Here is a 26,809-nt window from a genome sequence, read left to right as displayed (position 1 = left end):
GAGAAAATCTTTGAAATTATGTTTACTTTCACAAAATCAACTTTTGGCCTCCTCTCTGCCTGAAACGTCTTTTAATAGCATCACAAGTGAAAATGCATCTCTAGCCAGTAAAATGCTGAAAGCTGCAGGTATTCATGAAAATGACATGAAACTGTGAAATCAACTGTCCCGAGGCACTTCTTTGAGAAAATCTTTGAAACTATGTTTACTTTCACAAAATCAACTTTTGGCCTCCTCTCTGCCTGAAACGTCTTTTAAGAGCATCACAAGTGAAAATGCATCTCTAGCCAGTAAAGTGCTGAAAGCTGCAGGTATTCATGAAAATGACATCAAACTGTGAAATCAACTGTCCCGAGGCACTTCTTTGAGAAAATCTTTGAAATTATGTTTACTTTCACAAAATCAACTTTTGGCCTCCTCTCTGCCTGAAACGTCTTTTAAGAGCATCACAAGTGAAAATGCATCTCTAGCCAGTAAAATGCTGAAAGCTGCAGGTATTCATGAAAATGACATGAAACTGTGAAATCAACTGTCCCGAGGCACTTCTTTGAGAAAATCTTTGAAACTATGTTTACTTTCACAAAATCAACTTTTGGCCTCCTCTCTGCCTGAAACGTCTTTTAAGAGCATAAAAAGTGAAAATGCATCTCTAGCCAGTAAAATGCTGAAAGCTGCAGGTATTCATGAAAATGACATGAAACTGTGAAATCAACTGTCCCGAGGCACTTCTTTGAGAAAATCTTTGAAATTATGTTTTACTTTCACAAAATCAACTTTTGGCCTCCTCTCTGCCTGAAACGTCTTTTTAGAGCATAACAAGTGAAAATGCATCTCTAGCCAGTAAAGTGCTGAAAGCTGCAGGTATTCATGAAAATTACATCAAACTGTGAAATCAACTGTCCTGAGGCACTTCTTTGAGAAAATCTTTGAAATTATGTTTACTTTCACAAAATCTACTTTTGGCCTCCTCTCTGCCTGAAACGTCTTTTAAGAGCATCACAAGTGAAAATGCATCTCTAGCCAGTAAAGTGCTGAAAGCTGCAGGTATTCATGAAAATGACATCAAACTGTGAAATCAACTGTCCCGAGGCACTTCTTTGAGAAAATCTTTGAAACTATGTTTACTTTCACAAAATCAACTTTTGGCCTCCTCTCTGCCTCAAACGTCTTTTAAGAGCATCACAAGTGAAAATGCATCTCTAGCCAGTAAAATGCTGAAAGCTGCAGGTATTCATGAAAATGACATGAAACTGTGAAATCAACTGTCCCGAGGCACTTCTTTGAGAAAATCTTTGAAACTATGTTTACTTTCACAAAATCAACTTTTGGCCTCCTCTCTGCCTGAAACGTCTTTTAAGAGCATACAAAGTGAAAATGCATCTCTAGCCAGTAAAATGCTGAAAGCTGCAGGTATTCATGAAAATGACATGAAACTGTGAAATCAACTGTCCCGAGGCACTTCTTTGAGAAAATCTTTGAAATTATGTTTACTTTCACAAAATCAACTTTTGGCCTCCTCTCTGCCTGAAACGTCTTTTTAGAGCATAACAAGTGAAAATGCATCTCTAGCCAGTAAAGTGCTGAAAGCTGCAGGTATTCATGAAAATGACATCAAACTGTGAAATCAACTGTCCTGAGGCACTTCTTTGAGAAAATCTTTGAAATTATGTTTACTTTCACAAAATCAACTTTTGGCCTCCTCTCTGCCTGAAACGTCTTTTAAGAGCATAACAAGTGAAAATGCATCTCTAGCCAGTAAAGTGCTGAAAGCTGCAGGTATTCATGAAAATGACATCAAACTGTGAAATCAACTGTCCTGAGGCACTTCTTTGAGAAAATCTTTGAAATTATGTTTACTTTCACAAAATCTACTTTTGGCCTCCTCTCTGCCTGATACGTATTCTAAGAGCATAAAAAGTGAAAATGCATCTCTAGCCAGTAAAGTGCTGAAAGCTGCAGGTATTCATGAAAATGACATCAAACTGTGAAATCAACTGTCCCGAGGCACTTCTTTGAGAAAATCTTTGAAATTATGTTTACTTTCACAAAATCAACTTTTGGCCTCCTCTCTGCCTGAAACGTCTTTTAAGAGCATAACAAGTGAAAATGCATCTCTAGCCAGTAAAGTGCTGAAAGCTGCAGGTATTCATGAAAATGACATGAAACTGTGAAATCAACTGTCCCGAGGCACTTCTTTGAGAAAATCTTTGAAACTATGTTTACTTTCACAAAATCAACTTTTGGCCTCCTCTCTGCCTGAAACGTCTTTTTAGAGCATAACAAGTGAAAATACATCTCTAGCCAGTAAAGTGCTGAAAGCTGCAGGTATTCATGAAAATGACATCAAACTGTGAAATCAACTGTCCCGAGGCACTTCTTTGAGAAAATCTTTGAAATTATGTTTACTTTCACAAAATCAACTTTTGGCCTCCTCTCTGCCTGAAACGTCTTTTAAGAGCATAACAAGTGAAAATGCATCTCTAGCCAGTAAAGTGCTGAAAGCTGCAGGTATTCATGAAAATGACATCAAACTGTGAAATCAACTGTCCCGAGGCACTTCTTTGAGAAAATCTTTGAAATTATGTTTACTTTCACAAAATCTACTTTTGGCCTCCTCTCTGCCTGAAACGTCTTTTTAGAGCATAACAAGTGAAAATGCATCTCTAGCCAGTAAAGTGCTGAAAGCTGCAGGTATTCATGAAAATGACATCAAACTGTGAAATCAACTGTCCCGAGGCACTTCTTTGAGAAAATCTTTGAAATTATGTTTACTTTCACAAAATCAACTTTTGGCCTCCTCTCTGCCTGAAACGTCTTTTTAGAGCATAACAAGTGAAAATGCATCTCTAGCCAGTAAAGTGCTGAAAGCTGCAGGTATTCATGAAAATGACATCAAACTGTGAAATCAACTGTCCTGAGGCACTTCTTTGAGAAAATCTTTGAAATTATGTTTACTTTCACAAAATCTACTTTTGGCCTCCTCTCTGCCTGATACGTATTCTAAGAGCATAAAAAGTGAAAATGCATCTCTAGCCAGTAAAGTGCTGAAAGCTGCAGGTATTCATGAAAATGACATCAAACTGTGAAATCAACTGTCCCGAGGCACTTCTTTGAGAAAATCTTTGAAATTATGTTTACTTTCACAAAATCAACTTTTGGCCTCCTCTCTGCCTGAAACGTCTTTTAAGAGCATAACAAGTGAAAATGCATCTCTAGCCAGTAAAGTGCTGAAAGCTGCAGGTATTCATGAAAATGACATGAAACTGTGAAATCAACTGTCCCGAGGCACTTCTTTGAGAAAATCTTTGAAATTATGTTTACTTTCACAAAATCTACTTTTGGCCTCCTCTCTGCCTGATACGTATTCTAAGAGCATAAAAAGTGAAAATGCATCTCTAGCCAGTAAAGTGCTGAAAGCTGCAGGTATTCATGAAAAAGACATAAAAGACATACAACTGTGAAATAAACTGTCCTGAGGCACACGTAGTGTGTGCAGTCCAGCAGTGCCCGGCCAAACTCTTCGCCCCGTGCTACAGCACTCGGAGCTCCCCGCCCGCTTGCCGGCTGACGGGCGGGGAGCTCCGAGCGCTGCGGTGCGGAGCGAACATCTGCACACACTGTGATGACGCAGAGCTGGTTGGATATCGGCAAAGATTAATTTAAGTGAGTTAGATCTCTTAAAATAGTTTGCCAACTGTCTAAGCTATCAGCTCATATTAAGCTAGTTAGCTGAAGAAAAGTTAATGAGTCTGCTAGCTGATGTCGGATAGCTAACGTTAGCTAGCTTCTTTGTTTAACTGCCTGGGTTCTTAAATTATGTTCTGGCCATCATGATGAGCGTTATGTCATGTCAAGTTAGTTCATTTGTGATCTAGCAAACACTCGGTCGGTCAAGTCTAGTGTGAGGAATTTAAGTTTAAAAGCTAGTGATGGATATTATGTGTTTCAATATGTTTACTTGTAGAAGGTTAAAACTAAAGGGAGAGTTACTGAATTTGTTGTGCACTGTGAGAAACCAGAGAATTTATGACACCGCTATAAAGTCAGAGAGAGGGAGATGTTGCTGAAGAGTTTCTGAGAACAGCCTTCAAGAAGGGGGGAGGAATTGGTCAAGGAAGTGGCCGACTGAATTCCGAAGGGTTCAGCCAATCACTGAGCTTGATCGATGGGTTCAGGAATGTGTAATATGAGACATTTCAGAGACTTTCGAGAGAAAAAAGAAACTGTGAATCCCCGGAGACCTCATCTGGACCATGAGGCACACCAGTTTACACCAGTCTGTCGTGTGGTGCGGATGGGGCCTCTATTTCATGAAATATTACTATTGATAGTGTAATTCAGTTTGTAACTGCATTTGCTTTTGTTAGTATATTAAATTCCTTTTGATTTAAACTTCAACCAGCTGATTCGGCCCAGCTTAATGATGGAAGAAAGAGAGCGGGGGGGGGCTGCCTCTTCTCCTCTGCATGCTTCTTCTCCTCTGAACAAGGAGGGGGGCTTTTTCCTTTGCCTTTTGTTTGAGACATTTTGAACATACCTATCGTTGTTATATTTAATTCATTTTCCGTCAGAAGTGGCACGAAAGTGCGTAACGTTAACGTCAGTGTGTACGTGTTGAGGTGTACGATAGAGAGAGTTAGATGCGCTTAGAGCAGGTGTTAGCGATGGGGCAGAGGAAAAGTAAGTATATTTAAGTGGTTAAGCGGTAACGTTATTAAATGTAAAGTTTGGGTTAACTGTGTTTGATTTGTTAAAGAAACTAAGTGTGCCATTAACCTACATGGAACTAATATTAATTAGCTGTTTATAATTGGCTTGAACAGGGACTAGAACAAGTTCTTTAATCACAGTTGACTTTGTAGCAGGGCTTTCCCTGCCGTTATATAGGGCGAAGGACCTTTCTGGACATGAATATAAAATCAATGTGGAGAGTTTCAGGGCTGTGAAAATCCTCGCAACCACATTTAAGGATTGAAAATAAAAATTGACAGTGTCCAAAGCACAAACCAACTTCTGGAAAAGACGAGCGAATTGGGATTTGTCCTTGAAAGGATTTAAAAATGTAACACAGATTTCCAAGAGTTTACTGATGTTGATAGTAGTGTACCTTGACAGATTACAAGTGCCCATTTTCGACCTGTTGCAAGAGAAGTCTGTCTAACTCAGGTACATTTTCATTTATATTTTTTGGGGTTATGTGTACATCTTGTCAAATTTTGTTCCAAAGAATCTCATGGAAATTAGTCTAAATTTCTGCTTTGTTCGGCTTTGCTCTTAGTTCTCTTTTCAGCTTAAAAAGGAGCCGGATGTACAAGATGGATTGAGGCCTCTCCTCGAAAAGAAAGTTCCTGAAATTTTCTTCACAAAAGTGCCTCAGGATGGTTGATTTCACAGTTTCATTATGTTTTCATGAGCACCTGATTCTTAACCAGTAACATATACACAATATTTTCACATCTCAACACATCTCACAAGTGTTACCTGTATTCTACCATCAAAATTATTAAAATGGACTGTTACTGTACTTAAGTCGTTTTTTTGGATATCTGTACTTCACTTTACTATTCATATTTCTGTTGACTTTTACTTTTACCTCAATACATTTTGCAAAGAAAACTGATACTTTGACTCCGATACATTTCCCCTGAAACCTTTGTTACTCGCTACAAAATCAAATCTATCTTTAGAAAAAAAATGAATCATGAGACCATGTGGTGGAACACAGACTGCAAAGCAAGCAGGTTTGGTGAATCAGTGGTCCTAGCTTGCAAGTTAAATCATTGGTTAATCACGTTAATGCGCAATTGCAAACAAGTGCTCTCAAAGCCGCGTTTTTTAAATTCCCAGTGATGCCCAGGATGCTAGCTAGCGAGCGACTACATGAGTAGAATTCCACTCTACGATGACTGATTTCATGACGGAAGCAGAAATGGAAGCACCTGCTACTCCCGCAACAAACTACGGTGGTGACGAAGACCAACACCCGTGGATCGCTAGCGAGTTAGTGAGCTGAGGAAGTGTTGACAGTTATGAGATGTTGTTGATTTGAGTCATCTTAGCTATAATCATTGCAGCACTAGTTGGCTAACGTCAGCTAGCCACCACACCATAGGATTGACAGCAGCCGCGAGAGCGCAGCATTAGGGTTAGCATTAGGGAAATCCTTCCCAGCTGTGCGCAAGCTGTCTGTGAAGCTGAACACACCTCTACCTGCCTCAGCGGCCTGTGAAAGGCTATTTAGCATCGCAGGACTAGTCTTCAGCCCAAGAAGAGCGAGACTGAATTCTCGCAATTTTAAAAACCAACTTCTTTTGAAGATGAACAGGACATTTTTCAATTTCAAGTAGTGACTGGGTTGTTACTTTCGGTGCTGGTTTAGTATCGATCATGTTTTGATATTTGAGTAATTTTGTGGATGATCAGATCGAGTTATGATGGTAGCAGTCGCCCAATTGCAGATTCAGCTTGAGCAAAACCTTTGTCTATTGTGTTCAAATCAGGCCCATAGGAGTTTACAAGGCAGGTGTCCTTTCTCTAAACACTGACCTGATGCATCAAGTGGATATTTCTTGCTGAACACAATATTATGCATTTGGTCATGGCCACATCATTTAAAAGAATAAACTTCATAATTCTGACCCTTTGCTTTTTTATTAACAGCATTTATTTGTACTTTTACTTTCAATACTTAAGTACATTTAATATCAGAAAATTTAAGAACAGTAAATATCAGATACTTTAAGACTTTTAATCAAGTAGTATTCTAATCTAAAAGGTGACTTTCACTTTTACTGGAGTCATTTTCCAGTAAGGTATCTTTACTTTTACTCAAGTATGGCTTTTGGGTACTTTATACACCACTGCTTAAAAGCATCAGTGTGTAACTATGGTAACGTGGTGTGTTAGGAGTAAAGTCTTTTCAATAGTTTTTAGTGTCAACTGTGCTGAAATAAAACACGACTTGGTGTTGAGTCAAAGATGGAAGTTGTTCGTTTCTACTTTCCTGCATCTTTTAGAATATTAGTATTTATTTATGTCCATAAAAGGACACAAAGAGAACGTTAAAACATAGAACACAGAACATGAAAGAAAACATGTAGGTATCGTCCAGGACCTTCACCTTACACAACTTTAGTAGCAACGAAATTCAGAGAGCGTTACCAGTTTTGCACTCCACAATTTTTTCAACTGCTATTTCTAAGGTAAATAATGAACTTTCAATTTGATATGGTGTGTATCTTTTAGCAGATTAATAAAAGACTTTCAAAATTCAATTAATACCTCAAAAAAGTAAAATGTGTTGTGGACAAGAATTGTGTATTTCAGGCTCCACATCGGGAACCTGTGCACACATCACACCCTCCATTAAGTTTTTGCTCCCACCTAAATTTGCCCCAGAAGGGAAGTGTTCCTGTTGTATCAACCTGTATGCAGCCCTCCATACAGATTTTTGAAAAACTGAGTCCAAGTCCACAGATGCACCCTCCCCCCTAAATAGTATATATTTTGTTTGTTTTACTTAATTCAACTTTACAATATTGTCTGTACATTTTATTTTCCAACATAAACATGGGCCAGATGGGTTTATGGGCCAAATCTGGCCTGCCAGACAAATTCATAAGGTTCCACGTGTCAAATGTATTGTTAGATCTAGCCCACAAAGTCAGGGAGGTTGACTTTGAAGACAGTTTCAGGAGGAGAGAACTGGGATTCTCCCTAAGTTTTTGGAGTTTGAAGCCTGGTCTAAATGCTGCCCTTTTCTATTGCCAGGAATAACACTCTAAAGGGTAAAAAGTATATATATATATTTTTTATTAATTCATTTATTTCATTGGCTTTTAAGTAGTCAAAATTGACTTTATTTCATCAAAGTGAATAAATTCATAACATTTAAATCAACATCACAAACAGAATTGAAAACAAAGCTCTGAAGGCACTGAGGAATATTACACTTTCAACTCATATACAACTCAACATTAAACTGACTTGTTATAGTCACAGTTTGTATGGAGCATTACAACAGGTTGCATAATATCGTGGTACATTAAGTGTTGTATGTTAAAGAGCAGAGCAATTTCTAAGAAATGTAATATACAAAGTAAACCAATGCAAGCCTTCCCATAAACTCAGCATCGATCCTTTCAAACAGACCAGATCATACTTACCTATGTTGCAACAAACTCAATTCATACAGAGGAATCTTAATGAGTGGATTCCCTCAGAGTTCAACTTTGATCCACTTGAACGAGAACACACACGAACACACACACACACACACACTAGCAAAGCTGCTTTTATGTTGTTAACCTCTAACCGTGGAGTCCAAAATGGAGGGAGACATGTCTAAGTTCATTCAGTTGTATATTAATCTCTGTAGCAGAAAACAAACAGCGATGCAAAGACCTTAGACATGGTTTGCAATCAGTCACCACAGATGGTGTAACAACCTGTGTGGGCTTGGGTAAGTGTTGTTTTGTTCTTACTAGCGTAATGCAAAGTTTAAAAAAAAAGAAATTAAATCTGCAAGCAGCGATGAACAGCCTTTTGCCTTATGCGCATGTCCGAGTTACACGCCAGTGGTGGAAATTACGCAAATTCTGTCCCAATTCCTACTACGTGGCATTAGAGAACACATACTAATTATGTCATGTTACTGTATATCATATTTAAACACACATTTAAATTTCATGTTAATTGGATGATTTTTATTTTAGGTACTGCCAATTTCCTGTTGTCAGTAGGTGGTGCAATGACTATATCTCAATATGGATGTGTAGATTCCTTCGGGTCTGGACTTACACAGCATGTGAAATTTGGGACAGATTGGATGATATAAAGTGAAGTTACAGCAGCTTTGCATGTCATTACGAAAGATTCACATTGCCTGCCTTGCTACAGCAACGCTGTTCCACAAAAACTCAGAGACAAATCTGATAAACCTTCTGGGAGGAGTTTGAAAAAGTTTGTATAAAATACATGAAAACTACTAAACTAAATTAAACACTAAATTAAAAACGGCCAACTTTTGGTTGAGCAGAGTTAATTCCAGCCAATGAGAAATATGTCCGAACTCATAGCACTTTCAGTGCCAGGGCCCTAAAAAGAAAGACTGACCAATTTAAGATGCTGACAAGTAGTGAGCCGAGGACAAGAGAGCGCTAATTAAATGGTTGGATTAAATAACTACTTGAAGCAGATGTCTGTTCATATTTCATTGTTGATTTTTTTTTTTACACATTATTGATCAGTGTGGTAATAAACACTTTGTGGCCTCAGAGATATTGAAAGTCCAATGAGTAAAGAGCACTTGCATGTTCAGTGCACATCAGCACACTAGCTAGAATTGAGCCCGACCACAATACAGATGCCTTCAGTAGACATTTGGGTTAGTTTTAAACCACAGTATTGCACAAATTGAGAATATTTTGTATTGTGAATATTTAAAATATTTTGAGAAATTAGAAGATCACCATTGAGATTACAATTCATCCTGAAGGGGACACCACATTTTATGACAATCCACCCATCAATTTATAGTTTGTTTAGAATACATTTTGTTTGTTTTGTAACCAACCCTAGGTACTGCCAATAATTACACGAGCAAACTCATATTTTCAAACTAACTGGTCTTTCTGAACTTCATTACAAATAACAAACAATTTTCTCTTCCTGTAGAGGAAAAGCACTCTTTCACAATTTCCCCCCTTATTTCCCATGCTGAATCTATTCATTTGGAAAAGCTGTTAACTCCTAGATGAAACGATGGACATTGAAGCTTTTTTTCCCCAGCTTTAGGTGAAGTTACTCCTGTTTGACATCTCCCCTCAGCTTCCTCTTCACTCGAGAGTAAGGGCTCAGTGCGTCGTCCATGATGAAGTCATACAGGACTTTCACCCAAGATGTGTACTGAGGCAGGTCATCATAATACTCTGCTGCTATTTTCTTCACCTGAAAACAAAGAGGAAACAAAAGAATAAACACGGAATATTGCTTTAAGGTTGCATTTTAGATTAGATTTCAAAGAGCTGTTTACAGTTTACATACAGATCATATTGTGGTTTCACTTTTGTTTCCACACAAGTGGGTACTGCTGATGTGACTTTGAAAAGAAACAACTGTTATACTCTCCTCAAACATACATTAAAAAACACAATATTGTTACCTCACCATTTGTAAAACGCACTACATCCAAACTTGACAAACAAAATAAAACTCATCAAAAATATCCTGCTTTGCAATATTAGTATTAATCTAAAAAAATAAAAAAAATAAAAAATAAGCAAAGGCTAGGGAGAACTGTATTCTCTAACTTTGATTTGAGTGTTTCAAACCAACACCGATCATGTCAGGCTGCAGGCTGTTAAGGGGTGGCCCATTGTTACAATTGCATTATTTATTTATGTGCACTGTGCCATTGCACAGATTAAATACCATAAACGGATAGATAAATAATTAAATTGTTACAGTTGCCAGTTGACTCTAATCTAATAATCATGGAGTGAACCTTTACAGTCCATACACACATTTATTGAGAGAACCAGATTATAACCAAGTATAGTTCACAACCTTTTCATACAAATTTAAAGAAAGTAAGAAGGGTCATGGTAAATAAATTATTTTTGAACCAACAATGTAAGATCATGACCCAATTATCTTTGGACCCACAGTGTGAAATCATGACCCAATTATCTAATTTAAACATCTTTTTTTTTTTTTAACTATTCTCTCTGATAGTAGATACTGATTTAATTAGTGTTATCTCAATATCAAAAACTTTCTGGTTTCTATACCAACCCCAAACTCCCTTTGTCTCAAGATGAGAGAAATCTCAGTCTTGTCATGTTTGTTGACATCAAATCCCCTTTGATAGTTAGTTAAAGAGACAAACACAAGATCATAAAGTATGTTCATGTAACAAGTATCATAGATAATAATTTTAAAAAAGGGTTTCATTGAAACACCATTCTCACATAGTGACAAACACAGGATGTGCAACCATGTTGGAGGATTTAGCTAAGCTCCCTGCCTAGACAGATTTGTATCCACCCAACTGATTTGTTCCTTCCTAACCTCATGTAAATGCAGCCGACAGTATGATTTGTGCCACCTGTGGGTAACAGTGATCTCCATAGTCATGCAGCTGTACTAACCATGGGCAGCCTGCGTCCTGGGATGCTGGGGAAGTCATGGTGCTCATTGTGGTAACCCACGTTGAAGGTGAGCAGGTTGAGGGAGCCATAGTAGGAGTAGGTCTCATGGCCCTTGAGGAACATGTAGTGCTCAGCTATGAAATGACCAGAGATGGGGTGCAAGCCCATCCCCAGCATTGAGCCAGCCAGCATGTAGACCACAGGCTTGGCCCCCCACAGCCAGCAGAGCAGGATGTCAAAGGTGAGCTGGAAGGCTATGTTGGTCATCTCCAGCTGAGTGATAGGTTTGGGGTTGATGCAGAGGGGCCGAATGGCATAGAACAGAGGTTGCAGAATAATCCAGATGAATTTGCGAAGGCGTGTGCAGAAGAACCAGCCTTCAAACTCAGTGGGGATGTCTACATCTATCCCATCTCCACCCAGGTAGCGGTGATGGTCCAGGTGATAGCGTTTGAAGGAGGCAGAGTAGGGCAGGCCAATGGGCAGGTTGGCAAAAATGGCAAAGTAGCGATTCCACATGGCCTTGTTGTTTCCGAAGGCTGTGTTGTGGGAGATCTCGTGAATAGCAAGCGTCATTGAGTGGTTGATACAGCTGCCAAAGGCATAAGTCCAAAACAAAACCCATTTCCATTCCAAGTCTTTGACCATGTAGAAAGCTAAAAACTGTATCGCTACCATCATGCACACAATCCATTTCAGCCTTGGGTCAGGAACCATCAACGACTTGATTTCTGGGTATTTGGCTGTTGGAGAAAAACAAGAAACTTCAGTTAAACTCAGTTCATATTCATATGCTGAAAATAAATAATCATCAGATCATCTGGTAAAAAACATTTAAATGAAGGAATTCAGCTAAAGATTTGAATAAAAAAAAATTTAAATAAAAAGAGAAAAGTTGTATACAGCTGCATTATTTAGTTTAAGCTAATGTAATAAACAAAGAGTGCTGAGTCAAGTACTGACTGGCACCTTGTGAAATGTATTCTACCATCCCACCATTGTTTAAGAGGTCAGAAGGCAGCAGCAAGAAAAAAAAAACATCTACAGTGCATGCTGGCATAACCACATTCTGATACACAAGCTTTCCAGTTGAATATTGTCAAATGTTAATTCTATTTCATTATTTCAAGAGTGATCAAGTGGTAGCCAGTGGAAACATTCAAAAAGCAGGTGAGAATTGTTACAGAATTTCACTTCAGGAATGCAGAACTCTTCATACCGAAGATTTGGAGTGCTTTCTTTAATTACTGAAAAAATAAAAATGAATAAGAGGGCTACAGTGAAACGCCTGAAATGGAAAGTCCTTTGTGGGGTCCTTTTTAGGCTGAAGATTGGGATGTTGTTGTATTGGACTGCATTATACTAGAGGAAATGACTCGGATACAGCTTAAAATGTTGGATTGGGTATTGGCAAGTACAGGAGTCAATGCCCCAATCCGGTATCACTTCATCATATCATTTATCAGCTCATTATGTGACACAGAAACAATATAAATGCGTGTCAATCACTACCCGATCCGTACATTCTGCGCTATCTGCACTCGTACAAACTAGTACTACACACTTCTGTTTAAACAGTCTTGTGCACTCTTGTTGTTCACAATATAGCAATATAAAAGAAAAAATAATCTGTGTTGACAACTAAACAATATTTAGTTATATTTAAAATCAGTTTTGGGGCGACTGTGGCTTAGTGGTAGAGCAGGGTCATCCTTCAATCAGAGGATCGGTGTTCGATCCTCGGCTCCGCTTGTACACGGCGATGTGTCCTTGGGCAAGAGACTTAACCCCAATTTGCCCAGCAGGCTGTATATGCGGTATATGAATGAGTATGAATGTCAGATAGCCCTGATGGGCAAGTGGGACTTTGCATGTGTAGCGCACTGAAACTTGTTATTTCATATTTTTTGTCCATTTAAAATCATTTGCTTAAAATATGTGTTTAAGTTAATTCATATTTGTATTATTTCAATGGTTTTAAAACATTACTTAACTGTATACTTACCAACTGTGAAGGGAAGCAATTTATTGTATTGACACTTTAGAAGAGAGCGCTGTCACTTTAAGGAAGAGTTTCGAAAACGTGCTATATGCAGGCTGAACAACAATTAATAACCCACAACTAATGCTTTTTAACAGGGCAAAACACCACGACACAGTTTGTGACAAATAAACAATTTGTAACACTAATAATTGTACATTTATAAAATTTCACCGCCGAACGGCATGTTGGGTACAGCTCGCTAGCTAGCCCGCTAGCACAACATTCTGTTAACAGCTGGGAGAGGCTCCGTCGCTACAGTAACGTTACATTAAAGAACAGAACAGAGCGATGCAGGATGCAGTTCTGTCAGTGAGGTAAGATGTAAACCAGTCTAACGCTATGCCAGATATGCCAACCCAATCACGTAGCCTGTTAATCAGGATGTTATGTAGGGGTCGCCAATAGGCGGACCGCAGTCCGGATCCGGACCCAGACGCTGTTGTATCCGGACCCAGGACCTAAAACCGATAATTGAGAATTATTACATTTTGACGGAGCGCCTCTATTTTAACCGGCACAGCTTTTTCAGCCTTCACGCTACTTGTTCAGCGGTGCAAATCACATCACGTGATGCAGCTCAGCCAATCAAATATGGGTATTCTGACAAGTTTCCTGAATCGAGTGAGATACACACACGGGAGAGACAAGGAGAGAGGACGAAGAGCAGGAGAATAATTACGTGAGTCAGAGAAGTTATTTCACATGACGAGAGAAAAGTGGTCCGCGAGACCAGAGAGACCAGAGTCTTTAACCAAGAATGAACAGATTCATTCAGGTTAATTCTTCCCACAGACAGTTTAAAACCAGTGTGTCTCACATGTTCAGAGACCATGACGATTATTAAAAGCGGTAATGTGAAGCGCCACTACGAGACAAAGCACAACTCTTTTGAGCAAATATACCCACTCACATCTGAAATGAAGTCACAGAAAATAAACCGAAGAGCCCAATATGATCAGAATTCTAACACATGAATTCACCGTCCAATGATGTTACCAGAGAGAATAGAGCTGAAACAAGTGGTTTAATAACCACAGATAAAGATCATGCACACTAATTTATCTTGTTAGAAGATGAGAAAAATGTGGCTTTTTTATTGACATCACTGAATGAAGTGAATTTTAAACTGCAGGGCAAATCGGTGAAATTCATTTTTCTAAAATGAATTACTTTATTTTAAGATGCACATTTTTCAAAAGCTTTCTGTTATGTCAGTTATCCATCCAGTTAAATTTGAAAACTGAGAATAATAATTGTTAAAATATAATTGATGTGTACTTTCTTTATTTGATTTGACAGTTGTTGACTACTTCAATATATATATATATTGCCGGGGACTATTTGTGTTCATTCGCGCTGGACGCGCCGGAGAGGGGGCGTGGCTTATCACCCTGAAAGCCGTTCAACTGTCCGCCATTAACCATGGAAAAAATAACCTCCATTTCTGCTTAGTAGGTGTTGTGGAAGTCCCAGATATCCCGGGAAACTAAACGCCGTCATGTCTGGTTCATATCATTGTCCAGAGAAGCTCTGTGGATTTTATCGAAGTGTATTCACTGTGTCTAGCAAGCCACACGTCGCTGTTTACTACAGCTGTATGCACACAAAATAAACTGATTTGGCTGTGATTTAACGGCAATAAACCGACAAAAAGGGACTCCGAAATAACTACGTAATGATGCTGATTTGTAGGCTACTTGTCTTCTCAATGGAGCTCGGATGGATAGGCTATGCTAACATTGTAGCAGCTCCACCAACACTCAGAATAACGTCATCTAGAAGTAAATACGGCAGCGTCTATTCATTGTTTGTACCATATGGTTTACACACACACATTTATACACATAGTTTGGTCCGGTCTCTATTGATATGAGGTATCGTAGAGCTTTGGGTGAACACAGACGGCTACAGTATTTATTTCCTGATTCAACAACGTAAACATGTTGGAGTCCTTGAGGAGGAAGGGAGTTCAACAGCAGGGTTAGTCACTACAGAATCCTACTTTTGTTCTGTTTTGAAGTGAGGAACGAAACGTCCCTCCAGTAGCTCTTCTGGTGCTGGTGTTTACTCGTTATCCAGCTTGACAAGCATGACAAGTTAGCGTTAGCTCGTTAATAACAGTAGTAAAGCAGGGGTGGTATAGTTTGCAAGACTAAAGACACGTTTTTATTCACTCGCCTTTTTTGGCCCATTAATATCCGATTCATCGATTAATCGAAAAAATAATCGCCAGATTAATCGATTATTAAAATAATCGTTAGTTACAGCCCTAATACAAAGACTAATAATTCAACAATAGACAGTTCTGCTGTTAATGAGTATCGTCATTCATGGTCCCACACTCTCAATACAATGGCAGTACTTTGTTTACAAAATAACTGTTATGCTAACAGTGAGACAACGTTATAGATGAAAAGCTGTAAAGAATACTATGAATAAAAATAAATATTTTAATCGCGATTAAATATTTTAATCGCATGGATTTTTTGCGATTAATCGCGATTAGTCGCATTGTTATGGCAAAGTTCAATAATGAATTCAAAAGTAGTGTATTGCGCAATTTTATTTTAAAAGTACTGCCATATGAACAAAAGGGCAATAACATTTGGTTTGCAAACACTTTAAACACATAAGGTTCTTTTTAACAGCAGTATTCCCTTTACACAGTAGCGATCATATTTCTTATATTATACCATTCTTATATCATATGTATATTTTCCCTTTAACTCACGAGATGCAGGTAGCATGTTTTATACTTAATGTGAATATAACTCATACTTTGTTGGCATCTTATTCTGAAAACCGGATGTTCGTCTGAAGAAACCGGATGTTGTCTCACGTTAATCTTTCCGCTAACTTTCAAAGTCCTTCGCTCGCTCCCGATCTGTGCCATTTGTATGCGTTTACCGTGAATTTCAGCATATAGATAGGTGCACTAACATGTAAGTGTCTGCTGAGTTGACCGCAGCGATGTCCAGTAGTCTCCAGGGAGAGCAACAGCTGGTGCACGTTGTAACGCCATGTATTCTCCTTGTGATGGTGCGTCTTGCTTTTGTTTATCTATAATTCTCCCACACGCTGCATCAATGTAGTCTGCTTAAGACTTCCTCCACGGACTTTCAAAATAAAAAAATGCGTTAACGCGCTATAAAATAATTGTCGGCGTCAATTATTAACGCGATAACGCATTAATTTGCCCAGCACTACTTATAATACATCATTAAAATAACGAATGACAAGATTTGTTTTAATCAAAGAGACAATCTTTTATTTCCTTATTATTTGAATTGTCTTTTTATGAATAGAAAAATGCTACAAACTAGAAAATGCATTTCCTGCTGAAAATGCGTTGGAATGCTGAAAGCTGAAATGAATCGCAAAAAAATTGCTGATAATACAGAAATGGGAGACCACCTGTCTGAAAAATGTTGAAGGCCAAAAGGATTGAACTGCACTCCTGAAAACCCTTAGAAGAAAGAAGCTAAGAGCTGAATTACAATGCAGGAAAAGCTTGAAGCTAAATGATTTTACTGTCAAAGTAATAGTAGTAAAAGTAGTAGTAGTATTAGTAGTAGAAGAGGTAGAAGTATTAGCAGGAGTAGTAGTAATAGTAGTGATCATAGTAGTAGTTGAAATAACAGTAGTATTAGTAGATGTATTAGTAGTAATAGCAGTAATAGCAGTAGTAGTACTAGCAGTAGTTGTACCAATAGATGTAGTAGTATTAGTACTGGTAGTAGCATGAATAGCAGTAGTAGATGTAGTATAAGTAATAGCAGTAGTGGTAGTAATAATATTGATGGTAGCAGTAATAGCAGTAGCAGTAGTAGTAATAGTAGCAACAGCAGAAGTTGTAGTAGTAGTAGTAGTCAAGGTAGGAAATTTACATATTTTTAGGGGCCAATTTTTGCCCCCACTGACTGAAATCCAGGGGCATTTAAAAAAATTGGGGGCACTTTTTGAAACTTGTGAAATAACATTTAACCTTTGTTCAAAATAATAAATATACTTATTTAGGCTTACAGTATATGAGCAATTGTCATCAAATGGCAATAACACTATTAGGCAGTAGTCTACAGATTCAAAGTGTTTTCTTAGATTTTTTGAACAAAAAACAAACATAAATCAGACAATCATATTCAATTGTATTCTTATTTCTTTGTGGTTATTTATTGTTATTACATTTTTTAAACAACTATTAACAATTATTAAGTCAACGATGCCTTGATTACATATACATCAGTCATTGTATGGAATTATTGAGAAAAACATTTTTATAGCACCTTAACAATTAAAAAAATGTGCCATTTGAAGATACAAATTCAGTTTAGAGTTAGTAAAATATCTTAATTGACCGTCAGTCAGGTATTATTCATTTCCAGCAACCCTTAAATCAAAGAATAAAGACACTTTGCGCACAATTTAGGTGTATTTTCCCTTTAACTCACGAGATGCAGGTAGCATGTTTTATACTTAATATGAATATAATGGAGATTAAACAGGGAAACACCTCTCAAATAAATCCTCAAAACTCCCATAACCGTAGCTCCTATTGCTCCGATATTAATAAATGAGAGGAAGGATGAGTTGAAGAACAGATCCTGTAAAAATTGTGTCTGTAGTGTAAAAAATGTGGCTGAACTGGCGATTTAGAAATGGGGTACCGTGTTCTGTGGAAGATGTTTTTGAAGCAAAATTTAACATTGGTCTCTATGGAGCAGAAAGTTGGTTTTCCTCTCAATTACAGGCTTCTGTGTCAAATGTGTAAATCTGTGGGATTCCACAGTCATTTGTCTACGACAAGGACAAGATTAGCTACTTCTACATCCAGAAATGATGCATGAAGAGTGAAGATTGTGGACACAGTGGCAAAAGACAAATCTTTTTTTCACAAGAATCTCAAGCTGCTCTTCACTCTAGCGGTGACATCACGCACTCTAAGCTGCGCAATACACACCCATTATAAAGTCAGAAAAGGAGTGAAAAAATCATAAAAGTTCAAATGGGACAGTTCAAAAAGTATAAAAGATATCAAAAACCTGAATAATGCGGCAAAAGATCAGGGTTTTCTCAACATTTGAAAGTTTAAATGGTGTCTGTAGCTGAAAGTATGAGGAAGTAGAAGGATTTGAAAGTTGAAGAGGATTTGAACATTTTCTCCATAGAAACCCATTCAAAAACAAATGTGTAAAAAGCTTAATAATTCAAAAAGTTTAAAGATTTAAGTTTAAAGATTTATTGTTGGAATGCTTAACAGCATTCCAACAATAAAGATTAGGATAACAATAGTTGGAATGCTTAACAGCATTCCAACAATAACAACACAGAGGGAGATTGACTTTGTACTCTGCTCCACTGTATCTCCACATAGCAAATTGTTGTTTGCTGCTATACAGCCCCTTAAATGGGATGTTAAACGTGGATGTTGTTACAGTAAATCGTTTCAATGATTTCACTTGCCCCACACTGGCGGAAAAATATATTTTCCAGCGATTATGTTAACAGCGCATTACTCCAATCAATCAATGTCATAACCATTTAAAGTTTTGAGTCAAGTACTGTCACAGCAATACTTTTGAATTTATGGTTGAGTATTTTTCTGATCAGGCATCTGAGGCATCTTTTAAGAGAAGATGATTGAATGAAATAATAAAAGTAGTGGTGTAACGGATCACGGATCGATCCGTGATCAGTTCGGATCACCTGCAGGTTAGAAGCATTGAACGGTGAAAGTCACGCCGAGCGGAGGAAGCCACCGGCGTCATTTAAGTTGCAAGTTTGGGAGCATCCCTGCTAGTTATAATAACGGGATGATGGTGGTGGACAAAACCGTTACGGTATGTAGCCATTGTTTAAAGAGAAAGACAAACGACAACGGCAATACATCGCACATGTCCACACATATGAAGCGCCACCATCCCAGTCTGTCAGTGACGGGGGCAAAGGCACAGCAACAACGTATCATTGCGGCATTTAAGAAAGCGTTTGTGGCAGAATCAGACCACAAAAGCTATTACAACATCTATTGGGGTCTTATTGCTGCAGACATGAGGCCATTCTCCGTTGTGGAAAACGAAGGATTTCAAAATCTGGTTAAAGTGCTTGAGCCATGCTCCGAAATCCCCTCGCGCAACCACTTCAGTAAGAAGATCGTTCCTCTTTTAAGAGGAAAAGATCAGGATTGTAGACAAATTATCTAAGGCATCCTCTGTTGCCATCACCACAGACGGGTGGACCTCCAGGGCAACGGAGAGCTACGTGACTGACCGTTCACTTCATCAGGGCGGAGTGAGAGATTCATAGTCCGGTGCTGCAGACACGCCCCCTCTGAGAGAGTCACACAGACAGGTGCTGTAGACACGCCCCCTCTGTGAGAGTCACAGACAGGTGCTGTAGACACGCCCCCTCTGTGAGAGTCACACAGACAGGTGCTGTAGACACGCAGGTGCTGACAGAAGTAGCACAGTGGAAGCTAGACAGGCCCATTAGCAATATCCCAGTCACCATAGAAAGGTCTACCCTCTCCCCAGACAATGTAGATATTCTCATCTTTTTGAAAAAAAATGTAAAGTTGTAGACCATTTTACAGTAATGGTAAACATTATTTCAGTGTATTTGAATGACATAACCTGACAGGAAGTAAACATAGACCCAAGTTGTTACCAAGCAGTTCCGTCTGCTCTGCTTTCTTTCTTTCCACTTTTTTGATGCTGCAGACACTGGCTGTTTTTTTCTTTCAATATTGATCAAAGGACGAGGGTATCAACATACCTCATGTTGCACTTAAACTTAACAGAATTGAGTATTCTTGAATAGTTTTATTTTTCTTTATTTATTTAATTTTGTTTCAAATTGGACATGTTTGTTTTCATGTAAGACTATAGCCCAAAGTTCTTTGCTTTAAGTGTTCTTGAAGTTCTTTAATTAATAAATGGAAAGCAAAGTTATATTTGTCTCCTCCCCTTTTCTTTGCTGATCCGAACCGAACCGCGAGGTTTGTGATCCTTTGCACCCCTAGTTAAAAGGTATAACATGCAACAATTTCATAAAAAACAATGTAACTGATACAAAAATAATCCCACTCAATCATCACTTACTAGAAGTGTGTGGCAGTGTCTTTACCTATCCCTGTGATCCTGTCCTCTGCCAGTATCTTATCTTTCTTCTTATTTTGCTGTGGTTGTGACTCTTCTGGGTATCAATGAAGAGCATTTGGAACCCACTTGGGGGCATAACACCCAGCCAATAAGCAGGGTGTACAGCCTAATCTCATTCCCAGTTCAAAAACTGCCGCTTTGTCACGCCACTCGACATATCCAGGCTCACAGACTTCACAGTCCTAACAGAGACAGGCACAGAATAAGTGTCACTTAGGCTCAGCGTCGGAAATACACGAGGGCAAAGGGCAAAACTGCCCCCAAGAAATGTAATTTTGCCCCCGATATCACTAGGAGAGGGGCAAAAAATGCCCCCATAATTTCCTCTAATAATAATGATAATTTAATGAACTTGTCAAAAACACCGTAGCCTATATGACCCGGTCCAGTTGCCATAGAATGTTTTTGATTTTCGCCTTGACTGATGTTGCGTGTGCGTGAAGAACCGAACATTCTAAAAAAATAAATAAATGGAGCGCTTCAGACCTGTGACTGCGGTCAATTTAGCAGACACTTAAATTGTAGTGCACCTATATGCTGAAATTCACGGTAAACGCATTCAAGCGGCACAGATCGGGAACGAGCGAAGTACTTTGAAAGTTAGCGGAAAGATTAACGTGAGACAACATCCGGTTTCTTCAGACGAACATCCGGTTTTCAGAATAAGATGCCAACAAAGTATACATATTGCATAATGGAAATTAGATTAAAAGAATTATATTCACATTAAGTATAAAACATGCTACCTGCATCTTGTGAGTTAAAGGGAAAATACACCTAAATTGTGCGTAAAGTGTCTTTATTATTTGATTTGAGGGTTGCTGGAAATTAATAATACCTGACTGACAGTCAATTAAGATATTTTACTAAACAAAAACTCTGAACTGAATTTGTACCTTCAAATGGCACATTTTTGAAATTTTTAAGGTGCTATAAAAATGTTTTTCTCAAATTCCACACAATGACTAATGGATATGTTCAGGACAAAAATGGGTAATATCACAATATTTGAGGTGCTACAAAAATATTTTTCTCAATAATTCCATACAATGACTGATGTATATGTAATCAAGGCATCGTTGACCTAATAATTGTTAATAGTTGTTTAAAAAATGTAATAACAATAAATAACGACAAAGAAATAAGAATAAAATTGAATATGATTGTCTGATATACGTTTGTTTTTTGTTAAAAAAATCGAAGAAAACACTTTGAATCTGTAGACTACTGCCTAATAGTCTTATTATTGCCATTTGATGACAATTGCTCATATACTGTAAGCCTAAATAAGTATATTTATTATTTTGAACAAAGGTTAAATGTTATTTCACAAGTTTTAAAAAGTGCCCCCAATTTTTTTTTTTAAATGCCCCTGGATTTCAGTCAGTGGGGGCAAAAATTGCCCTCTAAAAATATGTAAATTTCCTACCCTACTTAGGCTGCATTCATTCAAAATCCAGCACCTTCCCACAGGTTTGTGAGGAGGTGTGGATGTTTATTCGTGTTTTAGAACATAACTGTGGTGAAACAATCGGATAATTATGTTGTATTTGCCTGAGTCACTGCTTTGTTCTCACCTGTCCTGCAAACAGTTTAAAAACCCAAAGATATTCAATTTACTGTAATTTAAAGAACAGAAAAGCAGCAAATTCTCACATTTTTGAGTAGGGAACCATTAAGTGTTTGATTGAATACAATATGTTAATTAGTTAATCAACAGTATATTAATTGGTAACAATTTTGATTATTATTGTTCAAGGAAAAATGCCAAAAATGTCCTTGTGCCAGCTCCTTGACTTTCTCTGATCTACAAGTGGTATTACAAGACAGGATGGGCTGGGGATAGCTGATTAACATGCTCATTTCAGTAGATATCTCTACAACACAATACATAGACCTAGGGATTTCCCCGATACCCTGTTCTAAACGGGAACCGATAAGACAGGAGTAAATAAGGTATCAATAACGTCCGGAGTTAACGGTTCTGCTATCGGTACTTTAGAAGTTACGGAGAGAGATTTTGTAAAAAAAAAAGCAGCGCAGCAAACCTCTCTCTGTCTCTGTCTTTGCATGCTTTACTCTAACACAGACACCGACTCTGGCTCAGTACAGCGTGAGACACATCGTGGCAGAGAGAATAAAAAGTTAGAAAGTGTGGCTATACATTTTACTCCAGTAGATGCTGAGAGCTCCCATATCAAATGCAATAAAACCCTTAAAAGTAAGTGAGGAAACACCAGCAATCTATCAAAACATTTGGCGCACACCCAGAACATAAATGTGCAGACATTTCCTCACGCAAAGGTCCGGGACATCACATTAATGTCTAACTTGCACTATGATTTAGTGCCATAATTAGTGAAGTAGCCAAGCAGTTGTATTAACGTTTGTATGTAGTCAACAACTGACAACTGATAATATCTAAACAATATTTTTTGTCAGTTTTCAAATTTAGCTGGATGAATTATAAATAATACATACTCTAATAATAAATAAATGTTCTTTCATTTCAATTACAATAAGGGCTGGATTAAAAAAATAAAAAAACATTACTGAAAGCTTTTGAAAAGTGTTTCTTAAAATAAAGCACTTAATTTTAGATAAATTAATATAACTGAATTGTCTTTGCACTGCAGTTTAAATTCAGGTTGAAGTGATGTCACCCCAAAAAGCCACGATATTATATTCTTCTCATCTTCTAATAAGAGAAATCTGTGTGCAGGAACTAACCCTAACCCTATGTATCCAAGAGTCTGTCCATTCTTAGTTAAAGAATCTAGTTTCGCTGTCCACTTTTCTCTTTTTGGAGAACGGCATGTGAAATAACTTATAACTTAGTACTATTCTGACTGTCCAGTCTCTTCCGTCTGTTTATATCTCACTCAAGCCGCGATGCTTATCGGAATACACAAATTTAACTGGCTGAGTAGCATCACATGATATGATTTACAACGCATGCAATTGGTGGGTGTGTTTCCTGGACCGCCTAACGAGTAGGGTTGGGTACCGAAAATCGGTGCCAATATGGCACCGGTTCCTATACGACCGGTATCTACCGGACCGAAACGCAACGCAGATTTCGGTGCTTCCTTTCACCTGAGCCGATTGAAATACTTTTTTTACACTACTCTGATGACTCCGTCCTGGCAGCCTCGGTCCTCCGCTCCTCACTCATAGTATTATTACAACCGGTCGAGCTGTGCGCGCTTAGAAACAAACCCCTCCATCATTCTAGCGAAGCTTCGGCCATGATTTATTAAAAAAACCGAGAACGAGATCTGTGAAACGGCTGGCAGGCTACTGACTTCCTCCATCGACATCCGGGTACTTAGCGCTGCCGCTCATAAGTACAACAACACAGGCACGCGAAACTTTCTTCTTCTTCTTCTTTGAGGTGTAGTGGCGGTTGGCAAACGATGAATTGGCGCATTAGTGCCACCAACTGGTAAAATAAAATAAAAGAAGTCAGGAGAGGTGTCGTATTTTGCCAAATATGCTCATATTTCTGCAAAATAATTGCTGAAGTTTGAAGCTGTAGTGTGTGTACAGAGTGTGTGTGTGTTTTGTATTTATTTACATTTATTTAAGTATACTGTAAACTGTTAACAGTTAATATATTGTTCATAGTTTGAAGTTAAAAAGTTTGAAGCTGTAGTTTGAAGCAAAGTGTTATATTTATAGTATACTTTAAACAGTTAATATATTGTTCAATTTGAAGAAAAAAGTATTGGTTCAAGCACCGGTATCGTTTTAAAAGTATCGTTTTAGCACCGGTATCAGAAAAAACCCAAACGATACCCATCCCTACTAACGAGTGCCATAAAGGCTGGAAAAGCTGTGCCGGTTAAAATAGAAGCTGTCAATAATATTCTCAATTATCTATCGGTCCAGGTCCGGATTCAATGACGTCTGGGTCCAGACCAGGACCGCCTATTAATTACCCCTGCCACACGGAGTTTGACAATAAGAACAGACCCAAAAAAAAGCTAGTCTCTAAGCTAATTGTTTAGCTGCATCTGTATTTTAAGGATTTGGGAACTTTTTTGTAGATTGTCGGGCTAAGGCTGCAGCCATGAATAATAAAGCAATGTCTATTCTTTTTTAATTAATTGTCTTTTTTTTCTCATAAAATAATCAAAAATAACCAATAAGAGTATCGATAAGGCTCCGAACCGATAAGCAGTATCGATGATAGTACTATATCGATAAAATCCTAACGATACCCATCTCTACATGTACCTCATAACATACTTCTTCACATGCAGTTGATACAATTTGTTAATTTTTCAAATGTCTTACATAAAAATTCCTACCATATTGCACCCCAAACAACATTTTGACAATACATGTTATAAACTGGTGCAGTCATAAAAACATGAGATTTAGATGCCGACTATTTAAAACAGAATAATATAACTTCAAGAAAACATTAGAATAAGTAACCTAGATACAGAACATACTGTATTTGAAATAGTATAGTTAGCGTTGAATTTTGAAGAGACTATAACATACTTCTCTGCTAAGCATGACAGGGCCATTTTTTCTTAACAAATTCATTGTTTCCATACTCACATCGCTTTAGTATGAGTTGTGCAAAAAGGAGTTAGTCATTCTCTCATTATGTAATGCTGAGCTGACTACTTGTGTTATCTCTCAAACTGCCCGAACTTTAATACATTAACGCGAGTGTAAAGTACGTGCGTTAGCCCGGTGTTATGGTGTATCTATCGATGGCAGTATCTAACGTTAACCCGTTACAGCAACTGTTTTGTGAGAAGCTCAAAAGTGAGTTAGCTTTATGTCATTTTAGGGAGTGGCGAAATGACTACTGTGACTTTAAGGTTACATAGCTAACGTTATGTTTGATTGAGCTAAATAGCTGCAACTAGTTTTTACATTACGATTTATACTTTGATAAAAAACATGGTGGTGAATGTCAGTCATTAAAAGGCAAACTACTCACCAACGTAAAACATAACCGTAGGAAGTTAGTTAGCATTTGGCAAACACACGGGCGGATATGGAACCGTTAGCTAAATTACATTAGCAAACCGAGTCAGCTGATATGGTGGTAGTATTAACACCCCATTCTACATTTAACTAACGGCTATTCAACAGCATAGCTACCAAACCGAGTCAACACAGTTCTATCCAAGTTAAGCTAACTATGTTTATGCAAAGCTTGCTTACGATAAACTAACTCACCCAGTATCTCTTTTCTCCTGTCGGCGTGCGGCTGGTCCGTATACACCCATTCGTAGTCCTCACGGGCGACCCGATTCCCCATCTCTTTGATCAACGTTATTGATAAATAAGTAACAAATTATCACAAGGTCGTTTAAAAATGTTTTCCTTTTATCTATGGTCCTTCTCCTCTCCTCTCTCTTCAGCCTATCGGCTCGCCTTGCTGACCTGATAAATCTGCTCCGAGCACCCTCTGCAGCTCCTCCTACCACCTTCATGCGGCGTGGAGGAGGAATTGTTGAATGACGCAGTTGTCGAACTCTATCGGTAGTGAGACACATTTTACCAGTGGTGGGCCGTCAGGGCCTGCAAGGCCTTCTCTGCTGGCCTAAACAGAATCACAAAGTTATAGCTATTTTATAATTTAATATTTTTTCTTAAATACACTAAAACATATTCAAGAAATACAACTCGATTGTCATCACTGGCAATCTCCATGGCAATTGAGAAGGACCTCTTACTGGAACTGAAACAATGTACTGTACAACCACTGCATTAAACTCTAATTAAACTGTAATCAAAGAAAGGAGGATGGACTTTGTCTTAAAATAGTGAATAGCAGAGCAGCTTTGGTAAGTGAATTGCTTTTTTTTTTTTTTCTGCAGTAGCATTAGTTCATTTTTCTATCGTGTCGTTTTTATGATATGGTTAATAGTGTTCCCTCTGATGTGAATATTTGAATGGCCTGTGCCTTTGAGTGAGTGGCGGAATGCGTGTTTTAGCGCTGCAAATTTTGCTGGAATGTGCCTGTTGAATTGTGTTATTTGGATTTTATGTTATTCTACCTGATTTGTTGTCATATATGTGACTGGTTCTTGAGTTTGTCATTGTGTTAATTACATTGATTTTGACTATATGCATCCCGTCATGCTGCGTAATAGACCTGGATCCTTTATAGTTTTGCGTGTATTCATGCATCTACACTCTGCAGTTAGTGCATTTGTAGCCCTCATAGGTGTTGAGCTTCATGTAACATTTTATTTCACTTGTCAAATGTTATGTGAATATGAGGTTTTTACACAAAACAAATAACCTGTAGCTGTAGCGTCATAATGTTATTGGGAGGTGGTTCAACTGTAGCAGGACCAGCACTGAAGGCCCAGTGCCTGTTAAAATGGATCAAAAGCTTGTTTTCTTATTCTTATACTTCAAATGGGCTTAGCTCAGCACAAAACTAGACCAAAAACTGGGTCAATCATCACAAAACGTGTAGG

At 38.1% G+C, this 26,809-nt stretch overlaps 1 protein-coding gene across 1 annotated transcript; it reads right to left on the bottom strand.

Annotated features, from left to right (window-relative positions):
- Nucleotides 1-7,795: 7,795 nt before the first annotated feature.
- Nucleotides 7,796-25,794, bottom strand: degs1 (delta(4)-desaturase, sphingolipid 1). The gene is made up of 3 exons (XM_076076629.1): nucleotides 25,557-25,794; nucleotides 11,151-11,893; nucleotides 7,796-9,948 (listed from the first exon to the last, which is right to left on the bottom strand). The coding sequence occupies exons 1-3, from the start codon at nucleotides 25,636-25,638 to the stop codon at nucleotides 9,802-9,804; spliced, it is 972 nt and encodes a 323-aa protein (XP_075932744.1). The 5' UTR covers nucleotides 25,639-25,794; the 3' UTR covers nucleotides 7,796-9,801.
- Nucleotides 25,795-26,809: the final 1,015 nt, after the last annotated feature.

This window comes from Anarhichas minor, unplaced genomic scaffold (genome assembly GCF_050575085.1).
Source record: "Anarhichas minor isolate MPS153535 unplaced genomic scaffold, ASM5057508v1 ptg000058l, whole genome shotgun sequence".
NCBI classification, from domain to species: Eukaryota; Metazoa; Chordata; class Actinopteri; order Perciformes; family Anarhichadidae; genus Anarhichas; species Anarhichas minor.
Note: the sequence above shows the minus strand (reverse complement) of the source record. Positions and strands in the feature narration are given on the sequence as shown.

Excerpts from the sequence above, each read along its gene's own strand:
- degs1 (XM_076076629.1), bottom strand. The coding sequence starts at position 25,638 with ATGGGGAATCGGGTCGCCCGTGAGGACTACGAATGGGTGTATACGGAC. Across the intron at positions 11,894-25,556 it reads CAGGAGAAAAGAGATACTGG|CCAAATACCCAGAAATCAAG; the intron begins GTGAGTTAGTTT and ends TTTCTCCAACAG. Across the intron at positions 9,949-11,150 it reads CAGGACGCAGGCTGCCCATG|GTGAAGAAAATAGCAGCAGA; the intron begins GTTAGTACAGCT and ends CTTTGTTTTCAG.